The sequence below is a fragment of the Orycteropus afer genome, unplaced genomic scaffold, assembly GCF_000298275.1.
Source record: "Orycteropus afer afer isolate SDZICR_OR568_19922 unplaced genomic scaffold, OryAfe1.0 scaffold00263, whole genome shotgun sequence".
Classification (NCBI taxonomy): Eukaryota; Metazoa; Chordata; class Mammalia; order Tubulidentata; family Orycteropodidae; genus Orycteropus; species Orycteropus afer.
The window spans coordinates 3,769,704-3,793,190 of NW_006921850.1; the positions used below are offsets into that span (position 1 = coordinate 3,769,704).

At 39.4% G+C, this 23,487-nt stretch overlaps 1 protein-coding gene across 1 annotated transcript in view; it reads left to right on the forward strand.

Annotated features, from left to right (window-relative positions):
• AOAH (acyloxyacyl hydrolase) overlaps positions 1–23,487 on the forward strand; it is a 344,354-nt gene that overhangs the window by 118,869 nt on the left and 201,998 nt on the right. The window contains exon 5 of the mRNA XM_007950097.1: positions 16,115–16,174. Within this exon, the coding sequence (XP_007948288.1) occupies positions 16,115–16,174 (60 nt within the window). The remainder of the gene's footprint in view (positions 1–16,114; positions 16,175–23,487) is intronic.

Here is a 23,487-nt window from a genome sequence, read left to right on the forward strand (position 1 = left end):
ATTGTAAATTTTGATCAATGACATGAGACAAAGTATATGTGAACTGCTGTATGAAAAGTGAATTTACTCTGTAAATCTTCACCCAAATCCTAATAAAAAATAAAAAAAAAAAAGAATAGAACCATAAAAGAAGAAGACCCTCAGATGTTTTATTTATATTTTTTTATTCAAAAGCAACAAAAAATATTAATATATCTGAGTAGTAAAAATCTGCCATATACAAAATCAAAAGGCAAATAGCAAACTGGGAAAATGTTTTTTTAATATGCCATACAAAGAATTATTTTCTCTGATTCAAAGTGCTCTTATGCAATCAAAAAGAAAAATATGAGCAAAGTCCACAAACAATTGGTTTACAAAATAAAAAGAACATAGGACCAAAAATGTAGGCAACTTATTCAAAAGATGAATCTGTTGCTCTACCTTCCTTTTTTACACTCCTATGCCTTTGTGGGGTGTATACTACCTTCTCCCTGTTTTTGTGCATGTTTGAAGTGTCTGCTCTCTCTATTTCTAGAAAGACTTTTCAGAGATGGGCTCAGTGCTGTGTTGGGTACCAGCATTTCATCTTTAGCTTTTATATGTGATTGTCCTGTAATTCTGTTTTAATCTGATGAACTAATGGACTTATTTACAATGTGATATTTTCTATTAAATCCAATATTTTCAAATAAAAAAAAATGTAGGGCAAATGCTCACCTTTTCTCATAACTAGATAAGTGAAAATTAAAACAGTGGGATTCTGTCTCCCTCTTAAGTATTTTGTTTCCACAAAACTTTTCCAAGGTCATTAAAACCAAAAAACCAAATCCATTGCCTCATAGCACTCTATAGGACAGAATAGAACTATCCCACAGGGTTTCCAAGCTGTAACCTTTACAGAAGCAGACTGCCTCATCTTTCTCCTGCAGAACGGCTAGTGGGTTTGAACTGCTAACATTTTGGTTAGCAGCCCAATGTGTTAACCACTGTGCCACTGGAGCTCCTTTACAAAGTCATTAGACAAAAAGTTATCAGAGAAAGAAAAATGCTTTGCACATTGGAAACCATTAAATTAAACTGCTCTCTGAATAGTTGAAGGTTTAAAACTGGAACAGAACTGAGGAAAGCATTGAAAGACTGCTTTGACTTGGCTAGTGTTCAATCTTTCCCCAATGATTTCAGAAGATCTTGTCAGAGATTCCAAGCTGTCCTTTTTTTCTCAATTTCCTTTTCTTTATTGTATCAAAATATGTAAAACATAAAATTTACCATTTTAACTGTTTTTGAGTGTATAATTCAGTGGTCTTAAGCATATTCATAATGTTGTATAACCATTACCACAAACTACTTCCAGATCTTTTTTTATCATCCTAGACAGAGCTGTATGTTTCTTAAAGCTCATATTTGGGATCTTGGAGAATTTATATACGTAGACATCCTTAAAAACTTATTTTAAAAAATTAAAATACCAGTTGCCTTTGAATTGTACTCATGAGGAACCTGTATACAGACAGTCATGTCACTCATGGTGACCCCACATGTGTCAGAGTAGACTGTACTCCATAGGATTTTCAGTGGCTGAGCTTTGTGTACTAGGTTTCCAGGCCTTTCTTCCAAGGTATCTCTAGGTGGACTCACACTTCTAACCTTTCATTTAGCACTCAAGCAGGTTAACCATTTGCACCACCAAGGGGCTCCAAAGACTTATTTAAACTAAAAATCAAACCAAACCTGTTGCCTTTGAGTTGATTTTGACTCATAGTAACCCCATAGGACAGAGTAGAACTTCCCCAGGGGGTTTTCAGAGCTATAAGCATCTTTCTTTTTGGAAGCAGACTGCTACATCTTTCTTCCATGGAGCAGCTGGTGAGTTCGAACCACTGACTTTTCAGTAGCAGTTGAGTTCTTAACTTTTGTTGTTGTTGTTGTTGTTGTTGTTATGTGCCATCAACTAGGGCCCAACTCATAGTAATTCCCTCCTTGAGTTTCCAAGGTGGTATCACTATGGAAGTAGATTGCCCAATCTTCCTTCTAAGGAGTGGCTGGTGGGTTTGAATCACCAGCCTTCTAGTTAACAGTCAAGTCCTTAGGCACTATGCTACCACTTATTCAGGGATCATAAACTCAAGCAATCAAGATGTGTTGATTATCACTGGTGATTGGAATGCAAAAGTTGGAAATGAAGAGGAATCACCTGTAGTTGGAAAATATGGTCTTGGTGATAGAAATACCCCTGGAGATTGCATGATAGAATTTTGCAAGATCAGTGACTTATTCATTGCAAATACCTTTTTTCAACAACACAAATGGTAGCTATATACTTGGACTTCACCAGACAGAATACACAGGAATAAGATTGACTACATCTGTGCCAAGAGGTGATGGAGAAGCTCAATATCTTCAGCCAAAACAAGGCAAGGAGCTGACTGTGGAACAGACCATCAACTGCTTATATGTACGTGCAAATTGAAGCTGAAGACAATTAAAACAAGTCCACAAGAGCCAAAATATGACCTTGATTGTATCCCTCCTGAATTCAGAGACAATCTAAATAACAGATTTCATGCATTAAACACCAAAGACCAAAAACCAGAGAAATTGTGAGATGACCTCAAGAACATCATCCAAGAAAAATGTAAAAGGTCATTAAAAAGACAGAAAAGGAAGAAAAGACCAAAATGGATGTCAGAAGAGACTGAAAGATGCTCTTGAACGGAGAGTAGCTAAAGCAAATGGAAGAAATGACAAGATGAAAGAGCTGAACAGAAGATTTCAAAGAGCAGCTTGAGAAGACAAAGTCAGTTATTACAGTGAAATGTGCAAAGACCTGGAGCTAGAAAAAAAGGGAAGAACATGCTCAGCATTTCTCAAGTTGAAAGAACTGAAGAAAAAATTTATGCCTCAAGTTGCAATATTGAAAGATTCTATGGGCAAAACGTTGAATGATTCAGGAAACATCAAAAGAAGATGGAGGAAATACACAGAATCACTGTACCAAAAAGAATTGGTCAATATTCATCCATTTCAGGAGGTGGCATATGATCAAGAACAAATGGTATGGAAAGAAGAAGTCAAAGCTGTACTGAAGGAATTGGTGAAAAACAAGGCTCCAGAAATTGGTGGAATACCCACTGAGATGTTTCAATGAATAGATGCTGTACTGGAGGCACTCACTTGGCTATGTCAAGAGATTTGGAAGACAGCTACCTGGCCAACTAACTGGAAGAGATCCATATGTATACCCATTCCAAAGAAAGGGGATCCCACAGAATGTGGAAATTATCAAACAATATCATTAACATCACATGCAAGTAAAATCTTGCCAAAGATAATTCAAAAACCGTTGCAGCTGTATATTGACAGAGAACTTCCAGAAATGCAAACTAGACTCAGAAGAGGATGAGAAAGGAGGGATATCATTGCTGTTGTCAGATGGATCTTGGCTCAAAGCAAAGAATACCAGAAAGATGGTTACTCATGTTTTATTGACTACACAAAAGCATTCAATGTGTAGATCATAACAAATTGAGATAACACTGAGAAGAATGGGAACTCCAGAACACTTACTTGTCCTCATGAGGAACTTGTACATAGACCAGGAGGCTGTCATTCGAACAGAACAAGGGGGCACTGCACAGTTTCAAATCAGGAAAGGAGTGTGTCATGTTGTATCCTTCCACCTTACTTATTCAATCCGTATGCTGAGCAAATAATGTGAGAAGCTGGACTATAAGAAGAACATGGTGTCAAGATTGGGGGAAGGCTCATTAACAACCTGAGATATGCAGACGACACAACTTTGCTTGCTGAAAGTGAGGATGACTTGAAGCACTTACTGATGAAAATTGTAGACTACAGTCTACAGTATGGATTAACTCACTGCCATCCAAATGGATCCAACTCATAGCTACCCCTCCTTGGGTTTCCTAGGCAGTATCACTACGGAAGTAGATTGCCCAATCTTCCTTCCGAGGAGTGGTTGGTGGGTTTGAACCATCACCCTTCTGGTTAGCAGTCAAATGCCTTAGACACTACATGACCAGAGCTCCTGCAGTATGGATTACACCTCAATATAAAGAAAACAAAATTCTTCACAACTGGACCAAAAAGTAGCATCACAATAAATGGAGAAAAGGTAGAAGTTGTCAAAGACTTCATATTACTTGGTTCTACAATTAACACCAATGGAAGTAGCAGCCAAGACATCAAAAGACATATTGCACTGGGCAAATCTGCTGCAAAAGACCTCTTTCAAGTGCTGAAGAGCAAAGATACCTCCTTGAAGGCTAAAGTGCACCTAACCTGAGCCACAGTATTTTCAATTGTCTCATTTGCATGTGAGAGCTGGACAATGAATAGGGAAGACCAAAGAGTTGATACTTTTGAGTTGTGGTGTTGGGGGAAAATGCTGAAAGTACCATAGACTGCTAAAAGAACTAACACATCTGTCTTGGAAGAAGTGCAGCCAGAATACTCCTTGGAAGCAAGAATGGCCAGACTCACCTACTTTGGTCATGTTGTCAGAAGGGACCATTCTCTGGAGAAGGATATCATGTTTGGTAAAGTGGAGGGTCAACAAAAAAGGGGAAGGCCCTCAACAAGATGGATTGACACAGTGGCCACAACAATGGGCTCAGGTGTAGCAGGGATTGTGAGACTGACACAGGACCAAGCCGTGTTTTGTCCTGTTGCATATAAGGTCGCTATGAGTCAGAGATGACTTGCTGGCACCTAACAAACTCATAGATGTGTCAAGACTCTTCAAAGGGCAACAATATTCATACAAAAAGTTTGACTTCTGATAAGCAGAAGATATCAAATGATTCCAAGGAAGTTAATTATATGATATTCAAGATTTGAAAATGTTTTTTGTCTGCTTTTGAGAAGCTCAAAAAATGACAACTATTTCTCTCTTGAGAACATGCTTATTTCTTCTTTTAGCTCAAGAAAAGGCAATGACCTTAATGAATTTCAACAGTTCTAAAATATCTGTTGAATTTTAAAGTTTTCATCTCTGGTCCCAGCATCCTCTCTTGACCTTCATCTTCACCTAATTAAGCATCCACATCAGAGCTCAGCTCAGAAGTCATTTCCTCTAAGAACTTTTCCCTAATTCCCCAAATTAAGCCAGTTCCTCCAGGATCCCTCTCTTTTCATGGCTTTCCATCCTTCCTAGCTAGCACTTACTGAAATTGTAATTATACAATTTTACAATAAGCTGAATTATTATAAAATTATTTTTAATATCTGCCTCTTTTGTTAGGGTGTAAACTCCACAAAAGCAGATAATCTGACTGTTTTATACCTCAAACACAGTTCCCTATGATTTCTACAGACCCTAGGACAGTTCACTATTACATGTATTAAGTACTCAATAATAATTTGTTAAATGAATAGCATAGCAGATAATAGCAATCTCCGAAAGATGTCCATATCCTAATCCCCAGAGCCTGTGAATATTTTACTTTACATGGCAAAAGAAACTTTGCAGACATGATTAAATTCAGGATCTTTGGATGGGGAGATTATCCTAGGTTATTCAGGGGGGCCCAATGTAATCACAAGCGTCCTTATAAGAGGAAGACAGTAGAATCAGATAAGAAGGAAACATGAAAATGCAAACAGAGGTCAGAGTGATAGGCCACCAGCCAAGGAATGTGTACAGCCTGCAGAAACTGGAAGAGACTAGCAATTGATTCTCTCCTGGAGCATCCAGAAGGAACCAGCCCTGCTGACACCTTGATTTAACTGCCTAATACTCATTTCAGATGTCTGCCCTTCAGAACTATAAGAGAATAAATTTATATTGTTTTAAAGCCACAAACTTGGGGGCAGGAGCTCTGGTGGCATAGTGGATAAGGCATTTGGCTGCTAACCAGAAGGTCAAACCCACCATCTGCTCCATGGAAGGAAGATGGGTTGATCTACTTCCATAAAGATTCATAGCCTCAGAAACCCAAGGGGGGTTGCTATAAGTCAAAATTGACTTGATGGCAGTGAGTTTGGTTTAGAGTTTGGAACTTTGGGGCAATTTGTTATAGCAGCAATAGGAAACCAGTACAAAAAGGATGATTACTTGTGTTACATTGGGCAAATGGTATGTTGTTTTTGTTGTTGTTTTGTGCCCTGGAGTTATCTCCGACTCATAGAGACCCCTCCTTGGGTTTCCGAGGCAGTGTCACTGAGGAAGTAGATTGTCCAACCTTCCCTCCTCCAAGTGGCTGGTGGGTGTGAACCACCAGCTTCCTGGTTAGCAGTCAAGTGCCTTAGGCACTATGCTACCATAATAGTAAACAAAAAAATAAAATACTATGTTACAAAACAATTACAAATCAACCTAGTGACTGAGTCACACTCATCATCTGAGTAACCCAGTTATTCACCAGAAATTATTTGTTAAAAGAGTAAGACCAGAAGTAGTAGGACAAGTAGAACTGTGTTCCATAGGGTTTTCAGTGACTTACTTTTAAAAAGTAGATTAGATTACCAGGCCTGTATTCCCAGGCATGTCTGGTTGGAGCCAAACCTTCAAACTTTTGGTCAGCAGGAAGCATGTTAGTCATTTGCAACATTGCATAAATCCAAATAGCCCATGGAGTCCAGCACTGGAGAACTTTTGCACATGCCCAGACACTACGGAAGAAAGAGTAAAAATGCAACAAAGGTATTAATCGTGAAGCCTTGGACAATTCATTTGATAGCACTAAGTCTTAAATTTCTCAACTAAAAAATGAGGCCAAGAATTATTAGTATTTTCCTTGGAGGATTGGTATAAGGTTTTGAGGTAAAGTGTGTGCAATGCCTTTCACAGACCTTGGCCCATAGAAAACTTCTAGAAAGGGTGATGAAGCTGGTATGTAGTGATGGTGGTAGTGGTAAACGTGCTAAAATCCATGAACAATAATGTCAGGAAAAGGAGCAAGGTAGGAATCAAACCCATTGCCATCAAGTCGATTCTGACTTGTAGTGACCCCACAGGACAGAGTAGAACTGTTCCTATAAGGTTTTTATGGGAGCAGGGTGCCACATCCTTCTCCCATGGAGCAGCCAGTAGGTTCAAACAGCCAGTCTTTCAGTTAGCAGGCTTTTTTTTTTTTTTTTTTTTAAGGTATTACCTGAGCAAAAAGAAAACAGTAGTGAGAGCATAATTAAATGTTTGATGATATTTCTAGCTATACAATTCAGATTTAGTGTAGAAGAATTTAAGAATAAAATTTAACTAATAGTAAAATGTGTATGAAGAAAATACATTTACTAATAAAATGAACTGCATTTAAATGTAGTGGCTTTTTTCTTCTTTTTCTTTTCTATTTTCATTTCTTCTCTTTCTTTTTTTCTTTTTTTTTTTGGTGTCCTTGGAGTAAGTAGAAAGTGAAGTGAACTGACTTCTTTTTTTCCATGTAACTTGAAGTCAAATGTCAAAAGAGCCAGAAAATGTCAGAACTTGAAAATCTACTGCTGCTATAATTGATAGAGAATTTGGTTACTTAAAATTGTGCACTGTATAAAGTCATGCCTAATGACACTTCTTTACTTCCTTCACTCCTAAAAAAAAAAAAAAAAAACTGCCATCAAGTTGATTCCGACTCATAGTAACCCCCCCTGAGTTTCCAGACTTTAAATCTTTGCAGAAGTAGAGTGCCTTATCTTCCTCCCACAGAGCAGCTGGTGGGTTTGAACTGCCGACCTTCAGTCCTTTAACATCATAGAACCTGAGATGGCTCAATTACGGAATGTGCCTTGTCCAATTCACCAATTCTCTTAAAATTTTCAGTGAAATTTTGAGTTTCTGAGCATTTTCTGTATATGTTCATAACATGTTCCCTATAGTAGTTGAGTTAATGTTATGAACGCTTCTGAAGTATTTTGATGTTTTAGAAATGACAATCTAAGTAATATTCTTTACCATAAAATGACTCAAAGTCATGAATATGCTACTCTGTTATGGTTCTCCCAGCGAAGGATTTAGTTCATGATTTCTGGAACTTTTTTAACTAAAAAAAGAAAAAAAAAGAAGAAGAAGAGTTTCTAGTACAACTATTAATTTCTCACAGATAATGGTTACAAGCATGGGTTTTGTGCCAAACAAGTCTAAATGGAATCTTATCTGTAATACTTATTGGCTCTATGACTTTTCAAAAGTTATCTGTCCAGTCTAAACTTCAATTTCCCTCATCTATAAAATAGAGATAATAGTGATTAATGTAATAGAATTATGGCCAGAATTAAATGAGGTGATATTAGAAAGCACTTTGTTCTGTGTATAACACCTTAGTATTGTTATAATACATGCAACAGTAAAATATGTAACAGCTAGAGCTATCATAAATAAAGAACACCAACATCAAACCATAGGCTTTTAAAGTTAGAAATAGTCATGAGTAGTTTATTCACGGGTCCCATCAAATTCTGGATTCCATCTCTCTGGTCAATGAATTCTACTCTGGGCCACCCAGCTAAGGTTAGAACATTTCCAGTGACAAGAATTTCCCAGCCTGTTCCACTGCCTTAAAGATGAAGTTCACCTTTTGCACATACAGTATTGCATTGTCAGTGAAGGCAAGCATTGATCTATATGGGTAAATAGATGGGTGGACAGGCTGAACTACTAGGTATGTCTATGTAGGGGGTAGGGTGCCCAAGACCATGTATACAGTTGGCAGACCATGTTTCTACAAGTGTATTTGTATATTCTGTTGTAGTCACTTCTTGGCCATAGCCAGCTACCCAGAGGGAGCGAGTAGTTGGACCTGAGGGCTTGGGACCATAGTCACAGGGCACATCAAGTTCAATTGGCATAACATACTACCCAAAACATTGTTCCACATCCTACTTTGGTGAGTAGCAACTGGGATCTTAAAAGCTTGCAAGCGGCCATCTAGATGTAATGATGGGTCTCTCCTCATCCAGAGCAAAGAAGAATAAAGAAACTAAAGACACACAGAAACAATTAGTCCACACAACTGGTAGACCATGAGATCCTCAGCCTGTATGACTATGAGACTAAAAGAACTAGATGGTGCCTGGCTACCACTGTCAACTGCTCGGAGGGAGATCTCTGTAGGAGATCCTGGATAGAATGGGAGAACAATGTGGAACAAAACTCAAAATCATTAAAAAAAAAAAAAGGACCAGTTTAGTTGCTCTGATAGAGCCTGATGGAACCACTGAGACTATGGCCCCTAGCTGCCTTTCAGGTCTGGAATTGAATCCACTCCTGTGGCTTCCAGCCAGGCAAAAGACAAGTATATGAGCTAAACATTTACATGAGGTAGATACACTCCTTGGAGAGATCTATCATGGGAGAATAGAAAGGCTGTGTATGCACAGGGAGAGAGCTTGGGGAAGCAGGAGTGCAGGGGAGGGAAGGACACAGTGAAGAAGTAACTATGGGAGGAAGTGCGAGGGGAGCTGTTGCATTGTGGGAAATTGTAGTCAGTGCCACAAGACAAAGTGTATGTGAGCTGCTGTATGGAAAGTGAATTTGCTCTGTAAACTTGCACCCAAAGCACAATAAAATTAAAAAAGAAAAAAAGATGAAGCTCAAACTTCTTAGCATGGAACAACACCTTTTATGTTCTCATCTCTGTTACTTCTCCAGCCTTATTTATTTTCATCCCATACATTGTCAGCTCTAGCCATACCAAAGCACTCACAGGTGCTTGAATGTGCAGAGCTCTGCTGGCTTTGCACACACTACTCCAACTGCACGGAAAACCTCTCTGCTGACTATTCTAGTTTGTGTTCTCTGGGAAGCAGAATCCAAGTCAGAGTTAGCATGCAAGAACTTACTATGTTATGCTCAAGGGATCAACACCTGTGGGGAAAGGAAAGGAAGCAGGATTGGGCAGAGGGAGAAATTGGTCTGTGATGAAACTTCAGAGTTGTTCCCAGTTGAGGAGAATGGGCCAGGTCTTTGTCTCCCAACATTAACCAGTCATTAGATGTGGGTGACCCCAAGAAAGTGAGTCTAAATATGAGCAGGGTGGCTATCCTCAGCCACAGTGGGCTGACAGTTGAGGTGTCTCCCCAGCAATCGGGAATAAGTCCTTCAGTCCTGAAGGATAGGTCTGAGTGCCACATTACAGCTTCCACTTCACCAATATTGGCCCCCTTTTTGCCTTCTCACTCCTGCTCCTCCTGTCCTTCAGGTCTCAGCATAGATCCCTCTTCCTCTAGGAAGATTCCTGGGCCCATCTCTACCCCTAACACTTTGATTCAGTTTCACTCCTTTAGTTTAACATGTGTTCTGAGAGCACCCTGTGCTCACATTTACTTCACCTATCTCATATCATATTCTAAATACAGGTTGTTGTCAATCTTCCCAAAGAGCTCTGGTGGCATAGTGCCTAAGGCATTTGACTGGTAACCAGAAGTTTGGTGGTTCAAACTCACCAGCCACTCTGCAGAAGAAAGACTGGGCTATCTACTTCCATAAAGATTTACTGCCTTGAAAATCCAAAGGGAGTAGCTATAAGTTGGAATCAACTCAATGGCAGTGAGTTTGGCTTGGTTTGGTTTGTCAGTCTTCCCTCCCAGGTTGTAAAACCCTTGATGAGAAGGACCATGTTATGTCTCATTCACTATTGTGTGTCAACTTGACTGGGCCTGGTTTTGAGTAGCTGGGCAGATGGATGTAGTTATTCCCCATGATGAGACTAGTAATCAACTTCATGGTGAAATCTATTAGGAGCATCTGAGCAGCCGCCTTAGAGATGTGGTCTGCTTCCAGTATATAAGAATATGCTTTGAGAAAGGTCTTGAGCTTTTGGCACATCTGGATCCTGAATTTTGGCCAAGTCTTCATCTCAGTGACCTGCCATGTTGTCTGCCAATCTTGAGACTCTTTCTAGACTTGAACTAGTGGCCTGCCGTGTTGCTTGATATCTTGGGACTATGCCATTTTACTTGTTGACCTTGTGTTTATCAGCCTTAGCAGCCAGCAGCTGCCTGAGTTAAGAGATGTCTTAACTCTAGCTCCAGTGGTCCAGGAACAAGAGGAAGAACTGAAGCCCAAGGTCGAGGGGCCTTCACCCAGCCTCTAGAGCTGGCACTTTGAACTAGGCCTTCTAGCCTCCTAAACTGTAAGAGAATAAATCCCTGTGTCTTAAAGCCATCCATTCATGGTATGTCTGCTACAGCAACTAGAGAACCGAAACAATGACACAACATAGAGACACTCAAGAAGTATTTGTGGAATGAATGACTGGAAAGAAGGAAATGACTATAAATGAATGACTGTTTTGTTCTTGTTATGTTACCAATTATATGCTTGATATCATGTTTGTATCCTTGGTTATATGAATTTCCACACAAGTGCATGGCTTCTTGATATACAGAGACATTTTCTCCCCTTACTATCCAATCTTTTGCATTAAATCATCCATACTCCATTTGAGTTACATGTGCCATTCTCCTAAACCTTGGTAAAACCACATCGGTCATATTTTCTTGCTTATGTTAAAATTTCAGGCATAATTTATTCTTGGAAATCAGAGTGGGAATGGTGGCAAAGAACTAGTCCAGAGACTTAAGGACCAGTTGGGCTCTGCAAGTAGAGGGGCCTGATTAAATTATGTAACTTCTCTGAACCTCAATTCTCTCACCTGTAAAATGGGGAAAATAATACTTTCCTCTGAGGATGATTTTTCAGCACCATTGAAAAGTAGCATACATTTGTATAGGCTGATGTTGCCATTACTGTAATAGTTCTCACTGTGTGTTGGTAACATAATTGGTAATACATATAACAATGGTAGTGAACACTAATGCCATGCTTACTGTATATGAGACACTATTCTAAGTACTGAGCCCTGGTGGCACAGTGGTTAAAACATTCAGCTACTAACCAAAACATTGGTCGTTGGAACCCATCAGCCACTCCATGGGAGAAAAATATGGAAGTCTGCTTTGGTAAAGACTGGAAATTCTATGGGGCCTTTCTACTCTGTCCTATAGGGTCACTGTGAGTTGGAAGCAACTCAACAGCAGTAAGTTTGTATTCTAAGTACTTTGCAAACTATCCTGTTCAAACAGACAAGGAAACTGAGGCTCAGAGTGCTTAAATAATTTGTTGAAGGCCACAATTCTGAAGAAGCCAGAATTTAAACCTGCAAACACTCTCACAACCAAACTCACTTTAAATGGGAAATAACAATGGAGATCATGATTTAGTAACAAATACAGTACTTAAAGGGTCTACATGGAAGTTAGAAGTTTCACCCACATTTAAACTCCTAAATGTATTAGGCAACTATCTTCTTTTTGCTTGGGCTCACATTTAGCTATTGTGTGGCAGAGCACAATCCCTACCAGTTTGCTCCTTTGACCAAAAAACTCATAGCAACAGCATTTGGCCCTTAATCTTCCATTATCCAAACTGCTCAGATACCACAGTCCAGAAGTACAATTACCCTGGAGAATGAAAACAGTCAATTAGTCACCAAGCCTCTCCTCTTATCTGAAGACTTCAGGCTTGCTCTGCTTTGGATGAATATTTAAATTATTCTAGATAAGTGTTTTAGCGAGCCACCATGGGTATATGCCACTGTGAAGTCAGACAATCATGGGAAAGTTTGCCCTCTCCTATTCTGTAGACTGCCGTCCTTGGCCATTTTCTAAGTTCTTAAGTAAAGAAATCCAATATGCATATCCATGGGCCATAAGCCCCATACTGAGGATTTATATCTCTATGAGCCTGTGTGATGGGTTCTTCTTGAAGATATTAAATAATTAGACTCTGGATGGGATTTGAAGCTGGATTTGAAACATGATAACCCAAGGGAGAAAGTAATAAGTTGAAAAGATTTGACTGTAACAAATTGCAGGATCAAATGAATGCTTCCAGAACCTAGCCCCTCATTGATGGTGGAGAATCTGCTCATGCCTCAGATGATTGCTTTAGCTGAGCCCTAAGCACCTCTTTGGCTTCCAACCTGAGAGTTTTGTATCCAGCTTGCAATCCATTTCCAAGTTTCTTCTCTAGCCACTCATTAGAATTGCATTCTCCATTCTGAAGTTCTAATTTTTGAGATGAAAGAGTAGTCCTCGTAGTTTAGAAACAAAGACTTAACATAAAATTGCCAACAATGAAACGATTGCCAAGGAGACAATTATTTTCATTTTTACACTCATTGAAATTTGCCTCCTCTGTTTGTCATTAAGACAAAGTAACTTTTTCCAATGTCTTTGAGTTCTTACATTCATTTTCTTCTGGGGTGGGGAGAAGAGCTGGGTTTTATCTAGCTTCTCTTTCTTATATTATTATGAGTGCATTTTGAATTAGTAACTACAGGAGAAAATGATGCTTGACCTTTTCCAATTTTAATCTTCTTAACTTTTCTTTTCTGTCAAAGCTGACACACTCCTGCTCCAAAATTCCATAGCTAACAACTAACTGCCTTTGGAATAAAGACTAAACTTTTATCACGACGTTCAGCACCTTCCCTCTTTAAACATCACCTGTTTTCACAGGCTTCTCTATTTTGCTTCCTTTTACGTAGGCCAGAAAGTCTGAATTATTCACTTCATTGTGCCCCAGCTGTTACATTTCCAAATACTTACTTATAATGTCCCCTCTGCCTAACATATTCTTTCCTGCCCACCCACTTGTAACTGTTGAAACCTTGTTGTTGTTGTTGTTGTTGTTGTTGTTTTATGTGCTGTCCTTTGAAAAATTCAGCATAAGAGTTTCTTCCTCCCAAAGGAAGAATTTTTTTCATTTTCTCTCTCCCATTTTTTCCAGTAGAGCTTTCATTTTCTCTATATTTTTTTACATTTCTTATTTTAATAAACTTACCCACCCCACTGCCATTGAATCAATTCTGACTCACAGTGACCCTTTTAGGACAGCATAGAACTCCCCATAGGGTTTCCAAGGCTATAAATCTTTACAGAAACAGACTATCTCATATTTCTCCCATGGAGCAGCTGGTGGGTTTGAACAACCAACTTTTTGTTAGCAGCCAAATGCTTTAACCACTATGCCACCAAAACTAAAAAACAAACCCACTGCCATCAAGTTGATTCAGACTCAAAGCAACCCCCATTGTGTTCCCAAGGCTGTAAATCTTTATAGAAGTAGATTACCTCCACTTCCTCCAGCAGAGCAGCTGGTGGGTTTGAACTGCCAACCTTCTGTTTAGCAGCCAAATGCCTTACCCACTACCAGAGCTCCTTAATAAATTCACACATATACAATTTTTTTATTTTCGCACTAAATGTTAAGCTTCGTACAGATGAGGATGGTAACAGTTATAATCAATTCTTATTATTCATAAATTCCATACTTGTGAACTCACCTACTCAGTAAAATTTACTTGTGACTCATAGCACTTTTATGGTAATTTGCATACATGCACAAGACAGTGAAAACTTTTCAGTCTCCTAATGTACACATTTCCAGCTGAGGTTGAACAAGGTGATACTCTGCATTCTTGTTATAGCTCTCATACTGTAAACAAATATCCTTTTTGTGAGCTATTTAGCACCTCGTTTTTCACATTTTTGTGCTTTTTGTTGGTGGTGGTTTCACTGGCACCCAAATATAGTATTGGTGTTGCCTAGTGTTACTAAGTACAAGAAGGCTGTGATGTGCCTTTTAGAGAAAATATTCAAGTTAGATAGCTTCATTTGGGCATGAGTTACAGTGCTGTTGGCTGTGAGTTCAATGTTAATGAATCAACAATATGGTACATCCAGAAAAAAGGAAAAGGAAGTTCATTAATCTGTATGTGAGGCTACTCTGGAAAGTGCTAACATACTAACTGTAGTATGTGATAAAGCTGTGCAAAAGTGGCTAAATTTGTGGACTCATGAAAAGACGATTTAAAAAAAAAAAAAAAAAGTGGAGTCGACAGCATTGTTATGAGGCAGAAAGCCAAAGAAATTTAGCGTCACATTTCCCAAGGACGGGAAAACATTAAACTCTTCTTGTCTAGTAGTTTATTTTAAAGAAATACTTCATATGCTTAATTGTTTGTAAAAGATACAGAAAGGATATACTAATTCTTATCCAATATTGAGAATTTACTGTCCATGTTTGCAGTGTGGAGGGAAAAAACGCTTTGGGCACCTCTAGTGCCTTCCTCCCATCCCTCCCACAGACATACAAACACAGTGGTCCTTGGAGTTTCATAACTATGTTGTTGCTATTATTAGTCGTCATCAAGTCAGCCCCTGACTCATGGCTATCACATGTATAACAAATAGAAATGCTGCCTGGCCCTAATCGGTTGCAAATCAGACTGTTGTGATCCACAGGGTTTTCACTGGCTGGTTTTTGTAAGTTGATGGCCAGCCTTTCTTCCTTTTCTGTCTTTGTCAGGGAGTTTTGCTGAAACCTGTTCAGCATCATTGCATCACACAAACCTCCACTGAAAGAAGGGTGGTGGCTGCACACTAGGTGTGTCGGAAAGGAATTGAACCCGGGTGTCCCGCATGGAAAGCAAGAATTCTACCACTGAACAAACACCGTGCCCATTTCATAAACGTAGTTATTGAAAATCATTAGCTTACTCTTCATACTTGCAATGTGAACTTGGCAGATGCACTTAAATGCTTTAGAAATGGTTTAATGAGAATAGGGGATATTTAACCAGGAGAAGAGAAGGTAAATGAGAGATGGACTATGACCAGGGATGGCAGTCAACAACCATTCTTCAGCCCTGCCTATGACCTGCTGTTATTGCAACATAAGACATGGAGATAGCTGTTAACAGTTTCCTGCTGGTGACAACTTTCAGACACAAGTTACTTAGGGATATGGACATAGCATAGCAGTTAGGAAAGCAGAGGTTCAAATTGCATTTAGCTATGCAATTTGGGGCCAATGTTTCAACTTTTCTGCATCTTAATTTTCTCATCTGTCAAATGGTCATATCCTCAAGGCTATTGTGCAAGTTAAATAGGATAATGTTTATAAAGCACTTGGCACAGTGTCTGGCAGAAAGTAAAGCCCTTAATAAAGACAGTTATTAACATGAAATTGCCTTCTTGTGAATCATTTTATCACAAATTTATTAAATCATTTCTGTATTGCAAACTTAAGGACTTTTAAAATGCTAACATTATACTAGACATAGAAGAAAAGATAGGAAACAAGTTGTAATATTGTTTAACTGTCCTTTTGTAGGAAGCATGGAAATTTGCACTGGAGAAGGCAAGACACATTATCAAGAAATCCCAGACTCTGGTAAGTAATTGGCGAGTAGGATGCCAACCTTTCCTTGGGCTGCTCACCTCTAACTGGGCCTGTTCCTACATTCCAATGGCTAAAGGCCATGCCACACAGAAGCCCACAACATGCCTTAGTTGCATTCAGATAGAAACAGTAACAGGAGAGATCCTTTCCCCCTTTTTTCTCCTGCCTTCTCTCTATAGCAAGATTGTTTCAATCTCAGCACTGTTAGCAACTGGGGCTGGATAATTCTTTGCTAGTGGGGGCTATTGAATGTATGTGTAGGATGTTTATGAGCATCCTTTGTCTTTCCATCCACTAGATGCCAGTAGCACTATTCACCACTCACCCTGAGTCATGACAACCAAAAAATGTCTCCTGGTGCTGCCAAAAGACCCAAGGGGACAGAATCACCCCAGGTTGAGAACCACTGCTCTCCAGTAGACCATTTTGGAGGAAGCCACATTCTTCTTCTCCTCCACTTCCTAGGAAGGGACCTTAAGCAAGATGCTTAAACTCTTTGAGCCTCAGTTTTCTGTTCTACAAAAGAGAATAATAATAGTGCTTTACTCAGAGCACTGACATGAAGATCAGTAGAAGTGTGTACAAAGCACTTGGTTTCATGCTTGGGATTTACCAATTGCCCAATAAATGTTAGTTAAAGCATCACCATTAATTGGAATGATTTGGAAGAGGATGGTGAGAAGCATTGCACAACTTGAAGAAAGTAATCAAAGTCACTGTATTGTACATACAGAAACTGTTGGCGTATGTTTAGTTTTGCATATTTTCACCACAATTTTTTTAAAAAAAGAAAGAAAACAAAATCGCCATTATTATTCCTCTCCTCTCCTTTGTCCTGTCTGTAATGATAATTTTATTCAACAGATATGATACTTAGTTCAAATAAATTATCAGAGTCAAGTATTTACTTGGGTCTTACTGCAAATCAAATTGAAAAGGAAACAGAAAATTAGACCTTTAAAGAAATAGCATCATCCTTGATGGATGCTAAAGATTCTGCCAGGAAGGAAGCGTTTGTCAGAGCTGAGAGGGCATAAACCTTGTCCTTGGCTTCTCCTCGCCGGCCTACCTCATCACTCATCCTGATGCCATGCATGTAAGCTATTATTGACTAGGAAACATGCATATAGAAGGGAGAAACATCCTTCATTGGTAGGGTTGTCCTATTTAGCAAATGAAAATATAAGATGCCCAGTTAAATTTGAATTTCAGATAAACAGTGAATAAATTTGTAGTATTTGTATGTGCAGTGCAACTTTTTATGAGGTAGCCTACTCATGAGGACAGAGGAGTTTTGATCTATAAGGTGATACATGTTGAATGGCGATATGCTGGGCATTTCTAAACGATCAATTAACTGATCACAATGTCTGCATCAACAATCATTATTTAATTCAGTGAATAATTAAAGGCCAACAGTAGCCAGTTCAGCTAATCTGCTTAAGTCACTGAACAAGAAATGGAAACACCATATGAAGCCCTTGACCACCACCTTCAGAGCTCTGAGGTGGAAATGAAAAATAACATAATTTTTCTTTTATTCTTGTCAACATGAGTCTAACAACTTATTCCTGAGGCATTGTTTACTTCACTAGTACTAACTGCCTTGGCATTAACTCAAAGGCTAATTAGGATTTTATAATTTTTCATTTCTGTCACTAGCATTACAAGCTTAATTCATGGGGCAGGATTCCAGTAATTCCTTGAGAGAAGCCAAAAAAATTTTTTTTTCTTTTTTTTACAGAACAATTCAACAATAAAGAACTCTCCAAAAACCTCCCTCAATTTATTTATTTTACAGATTAAAGCTGTCAAGGAAAAATAACCAGAAAATGCAAATAAGTATCTCTGAAAAATGCTCAGAGAATACTGGCTGCAATTAATTCCATTGTGATGGCTGAGGGGACTACAGACCCAGGCAGAACTCAAAAAGAAGCTTTTTTTTTTTTTTTTCCAGTTGCCATCTAGTTGATTCCAACTTATGGTGACCCCATGTGTATCAGAGTAGAACTATTTCCACAGTGTTCTCAATGGCTGATTTTTTTGTTTTTTGAGCTCTAGATTGCCAGGCCTTTCTTCCTGGGTGCCTCTGAGTGGACTAAAACCACTATGTTAACTGTTTACACCACCCAGACTCCAAGAAGCACATATTAGGTTGCCTGCTATTTCAACAGAGCCTGTCAGACTTGTTGAGTCCAGCCTGGAAAGAGTAAGACATCAAAAGGAATCAGATATTCAAGAGAAGAGCTGGGTCTCAAGGAGATCATGAGATACTCTTCACAAAGACTTAAAGGGTCTACCACAGCACTGAGCATCTACGACTTTAGAGTACCTGACTTACAAGATTTTCTCATTTAATTTTCACAAAATTCCCTATAAAATGTTGTTGTTGTTGTTATGTGCCGTCGAGTCAGCCCCGACTCATAGCGACCCCTCCTTGGGTTTCCGAGGCAGTATCACTACGGAAGTAGGATTGCCCAACCTTCCTTCCGAGGAGTGGCTGGTGGGTTTGAACCGCCAGCCGTCTGGTTAGCAGGCAAGTGTCTTAGCCACTGTGCTACCAGAGCCCCTATAAAATAGATACAATATATTTGTTACCAACCCATCTTACAGAAGAGAGGGCTGAGGTTAACTTATTTGCCCATTTCCACAGTTCGTCACTGAGAAATCTGCCATTTAGATCCAGATCTAGCTATTTCCAAGTTTCATATTCTTTCCACCGTTAATAGCTTACAACCAGGCCTCTTCAGTGTTAAACTTCATGAGAACCAGCTACATCATAAGCTACATGGGTATTGGAATCATGCAGTGCACAACTTGTGCAGCTGTCAATGACAGCCCTGACCTCACACCTGCTTGCTGATGTTCAGGCTCCACCCTAGACCAATCAAATCCAAGTAATACTCATATGGCCCCATGGGTGGTATAAATGGTTAACATGCTCAGCTGCTAACCCGATGTTTGGAGGTATAAGTCCACCCAGAGGCACTTTATATAAGGCCTGGCTATTTCTAAAAATAATCAGCCACTGAAAATCCTTTGAAGAATGGTTCTACTCTGAAACACATGAGTTCACCATGAGTTGGGAGTAGACTTAACAGCAATTTGTTTATTTGTTTGCTTTTAGTATTAATACAAACAAACCTTGTTATATTGTGTTTCATTTTATTGCATTTTGAGGATATTGAATTTTTTACAAACTGAGGATTTGTGGTAACCCTGTGTCAAACAAATCTATCAGCACCATTTTACAACAGTGTGTGCTCACGTCATGTCTCTGAATCACATTTTGGAAATTTTCACAATATCTCAAACTTTAATAATGTTATTACACACTTAATAGACTATAGTACAGCATAAACATAACCTTTAAATGCACTGTGAAACAAAAAAAAAAATTGTGTGTCTTGCTTTATTGCGATAATTTGCTTTATTGCAGCAGTCTGGAACCAAACCTTCAGTATCTCTGAGGTATGCCTGTCCATGGTAGGGCTGAAGAGTACTTCACCAAACAGATATTCAGTTGCAGGTTAGCTGTGCACAGGAGAATAATTACCCTCCCCACTAACCTTCCATTTATCCCTTTCACCCTATTTTCCTTTATTCAAGTGCTGATTTTTGGTCTGTATTCATTTAACATACTTGTGTGTGAGGATACTCAGAGATATTAAATAGATTGCAAACTGAAGATGCTGCCTGACTACTGTCCCCAGAGACAGTCGGTTTGGAGCCTTTCATGTGAGATGGATTAGATGTAGCCAGATGCAATATTTTAAATCTATTGCTGAGTTAATTACAGCCCCAATTTGGCTCTGTCTAGCAAAGCTCAAATTGAAAGAAGGGGCTGGCAAACACACAGGGAAAGACTTCTGCAATGTTGCTGTGTTCATCTCAGTTCCCTTTTGCAAGCAAACTGTTAGAAGTGGATGATCTTTCCTATATTGAATGTTGAAAAGATCAGATAATCAAAACTTCCATCTGAACAGGAGGAGTTTGGGGCGTGGGAAGGAGGCCCTGGGCAAGCTATATCCTACACTGCCCATCTCCTTGCCCCAATTTCTGCACAACGACTGTCAAAGACAGCTGCAGGCTTTAGGCTGAATTTTGACAGTGAACAGCTGTGCAATTATAAAATTTTATTCTCTTGTACCTCTTGTGTAGTAATTATAAGGCTGTCCATATAAATTTTTTTTAAAAAGTATTGGTTATCATCAGTGTTAAAATAGACTTTGCCATTAGGTTAATTATACCAATACCTGCAGACTATAAAGTAAATATTTTATAAGTATCTTAAATGTTCAAATGCAGCCTGACTTCTCACTCTGGGTCTCAGAAGTATCTATATTTCTAAACTACTACCAGTGTTGTAACATAGTTTTGTGCTGGTGTTTATATCACAATGTGTCTAGAGTCCCAGGTCTCAACCAGTTACTGAATCTCTGGAATCAACTTTCTAAACACCCTTCCTTTTCACCACTCACCCCCAGTTTGCTGCAGGGATTCTCTCACTTTGTGTCAATTTTATTCCCCAAGGGACATTTGACAATGTCTGGAGGCATGTTTACACTGTAGGCGCCCAGTGGGTAGAGGTCAGGCATGACACTCAGCATCCTACATTACAGAGAGGAGTCTCCACAACAAAGACATTAAAAAAAAAAAAAAAATCCATCTAGTTGCTTCTGACTTTCAGCAACCCCATGTGTGCGAAGTAAAACTGCACTCCATAGACTTTTCAAGGGGTGACTTTTCAGAAGCAGATCATCAGGCCTTTCTTCTTGGGTGCCTCTAGGTGGGTTCAGACCACTAACTTCTCAGATTGTAGTCCAGTGCTTAATCATTAGCACCACCACCCAAGGACTCCTAACAAACACTTATCCAGCCCTAAATGTCAATAGCGCTGGGGTTAGAAACCCTAGAATTTGGCCTTAGGGTTTCTTTTTGCTAAGGGGTCTCTCTGCCCCATCTCACTATTCCAGGCCACCCTCCCACCAGAAAGAGATATCTTTCTGAAATACAAATGTTGATTCCTCTGCTTGACAGCTTCAAGGATGCCTGCCGACCTCAGGATAACGGGTAGTGCAGCACTCCCATGGTTTCCTGGCCCCAGCCAGGACATACTGCTTGGAGGTCCCTTAAGATGACAAAGCTCACATCTCCAGAGCACTGCAGGAACACTCTCTCTGCCTGGAGCCAAGCTTCTCCAAACAACAAACGAACAATCTTGTTAAAATGCAGATTCTGAATCAGTAGGTCTGGAGTGGGGCCTGAGATTCTGCATTTCTGAGAAGCACCCAGGGGGCATCTATGCTTCTAGTCTATAGGTCACACTTTGAGTGGCTAGGACCTAGAACAGTGGTTCTCAAACATTAGAATTTTTGATTCGGTCTATCTAGGGTGGGGCCTGGGAATTTGCATTTCTAACAAGTTTATGGACTTCACTCCGAGGACCAAAGTCTCAGAGCATCTTTCTCTTCCTTCCCTCCTGGCTCGCTTTTACTTGACTTCTGGGTCATCGCCTGCATCGTTCTCTGGTTTTGTAGAGAGGCTTGCAAATCCCTGGACCACTGCAAACACCCCTGGCTGTGCTCAGAGCTGAGATGCTCACCTAAATCCCCCACCAGACTGTAAGCTCTATGAGGGCCTCCTCTTCTGGCTCCATGACTTGCAATATAGGTGGGGGAGCTCTTCAGGATTGCTTCTCTTATCCTAGAAAACTGAACAAACATCAATCACCAAGATCCTTAAACACCTCGTTTATATTCCATAAAGGTTGCCAAGTCTCATTTACCAGGGTCAAAACATTACCAATGCCTATAACCTACCTCATAGTGAGTCTTATATTTTTTTTTTCATTTGAAAATAATTTCATTTATTGTTCAATAAATGATTTTCATTTGAAAAATTATTGATCTTAGCAATACCAGCAATAATTCTGAGAGGTGGGTCTCTTGTAAACAATAACAAGGATTAACAATAATTATTGTTATTTTAACAACAGTTAAAATATACTGACAGCTTTTTAGCTGCCAAGTACATAGTAAACATTTTGCATACAATGTCCTTTTCAATCCTCACAACCCAATAAGGAAAATACTTTGATGATGGTGATGATGATGATGAAGATGGCATAGGACCAGGCAATGTCCCATTATACATAAAGTCACCAAGAGTCAGAGCCGATTCAATGGCAACCAACAACAATAAATTATTTTTCCCATTTTACAGATAAGAAAACTGAGGATTAGAGACATTAAGTAACTTTGCCAACGCCCCATAGCACACAGGTGTATAAATAACACCAGAGCTCACAGGCTTAACCAGGGTATGCTATACTATGATAATGCATTATATAAAAGATGCTCCAGTTTCAGCCTAATATTAGCCTAGAATTTGGTCATATCTGGGCCAACCTGAAGGTCTTGTTCATCCATTTACATAAGGGATGCAGGAATCTCCTGCAAAAAAAACTCACTCTGACAAAATAGAAAGTCAGACCTACCTGTTTAATTCAAAGACAGTGTCCAGATTTGGGAGGAATGATTGTGAAGATCAGTCATGTCACTCGGTGCCCCTTCCACCCAGACTCAGAGACCTTAGGAGAGAGATATGCAATTGAAAAGTATGTACAGGTGGGAGAACACGTATACCTCTATACCTGCGGGACATCAAGAGCCCAGGGCACCTCAGCAATGGCGCCAGCAGCCTTGGTAGCAACAGGAGGAAGGGTGCATGACTTCTGCAGAGGCAGTGGACCTCACCCTCAGCACCACCTTCAGCTTCGGACACTGGCAATTTCTTCCCAGACATCACGACATCACAGGCATTTGCATCAATGCTTCCACCTGTGGTGGCAGCCGCAGTGTCACAAGTCACCTCCACAATGAGCAGAAGCAGAGGCTGGTCTCTGACCTCATTAAATGTATAGAAATCAGAAATCTGCATTTTACCAATTATAAATAGCTATTGTTACTCCAGATACATATCATTCTAATCTTGCAATTATGTACAATTTTATACATATATTATTTACTAAATCTGTAACATTTCATATAGTCTGAATCTAAGTTTTTTTCTCATAGCATTACAAGTATTTTTCCACATCTCTAACTAGTTTTTAAAAACATGGGTTTTAATGGCTGTGAATATTTCCTCATATGTACCACATTTATTTAAGCATTCCCTGATTGCTTCCAATGTTCCATAATGATAGATAACACCATGATAAACCATAAACAGACTCCAGGCGTGTTGTGATATAATCACATTAGCATTTTAGAAAAATCACCCTAGCATCTCTGTGGAAG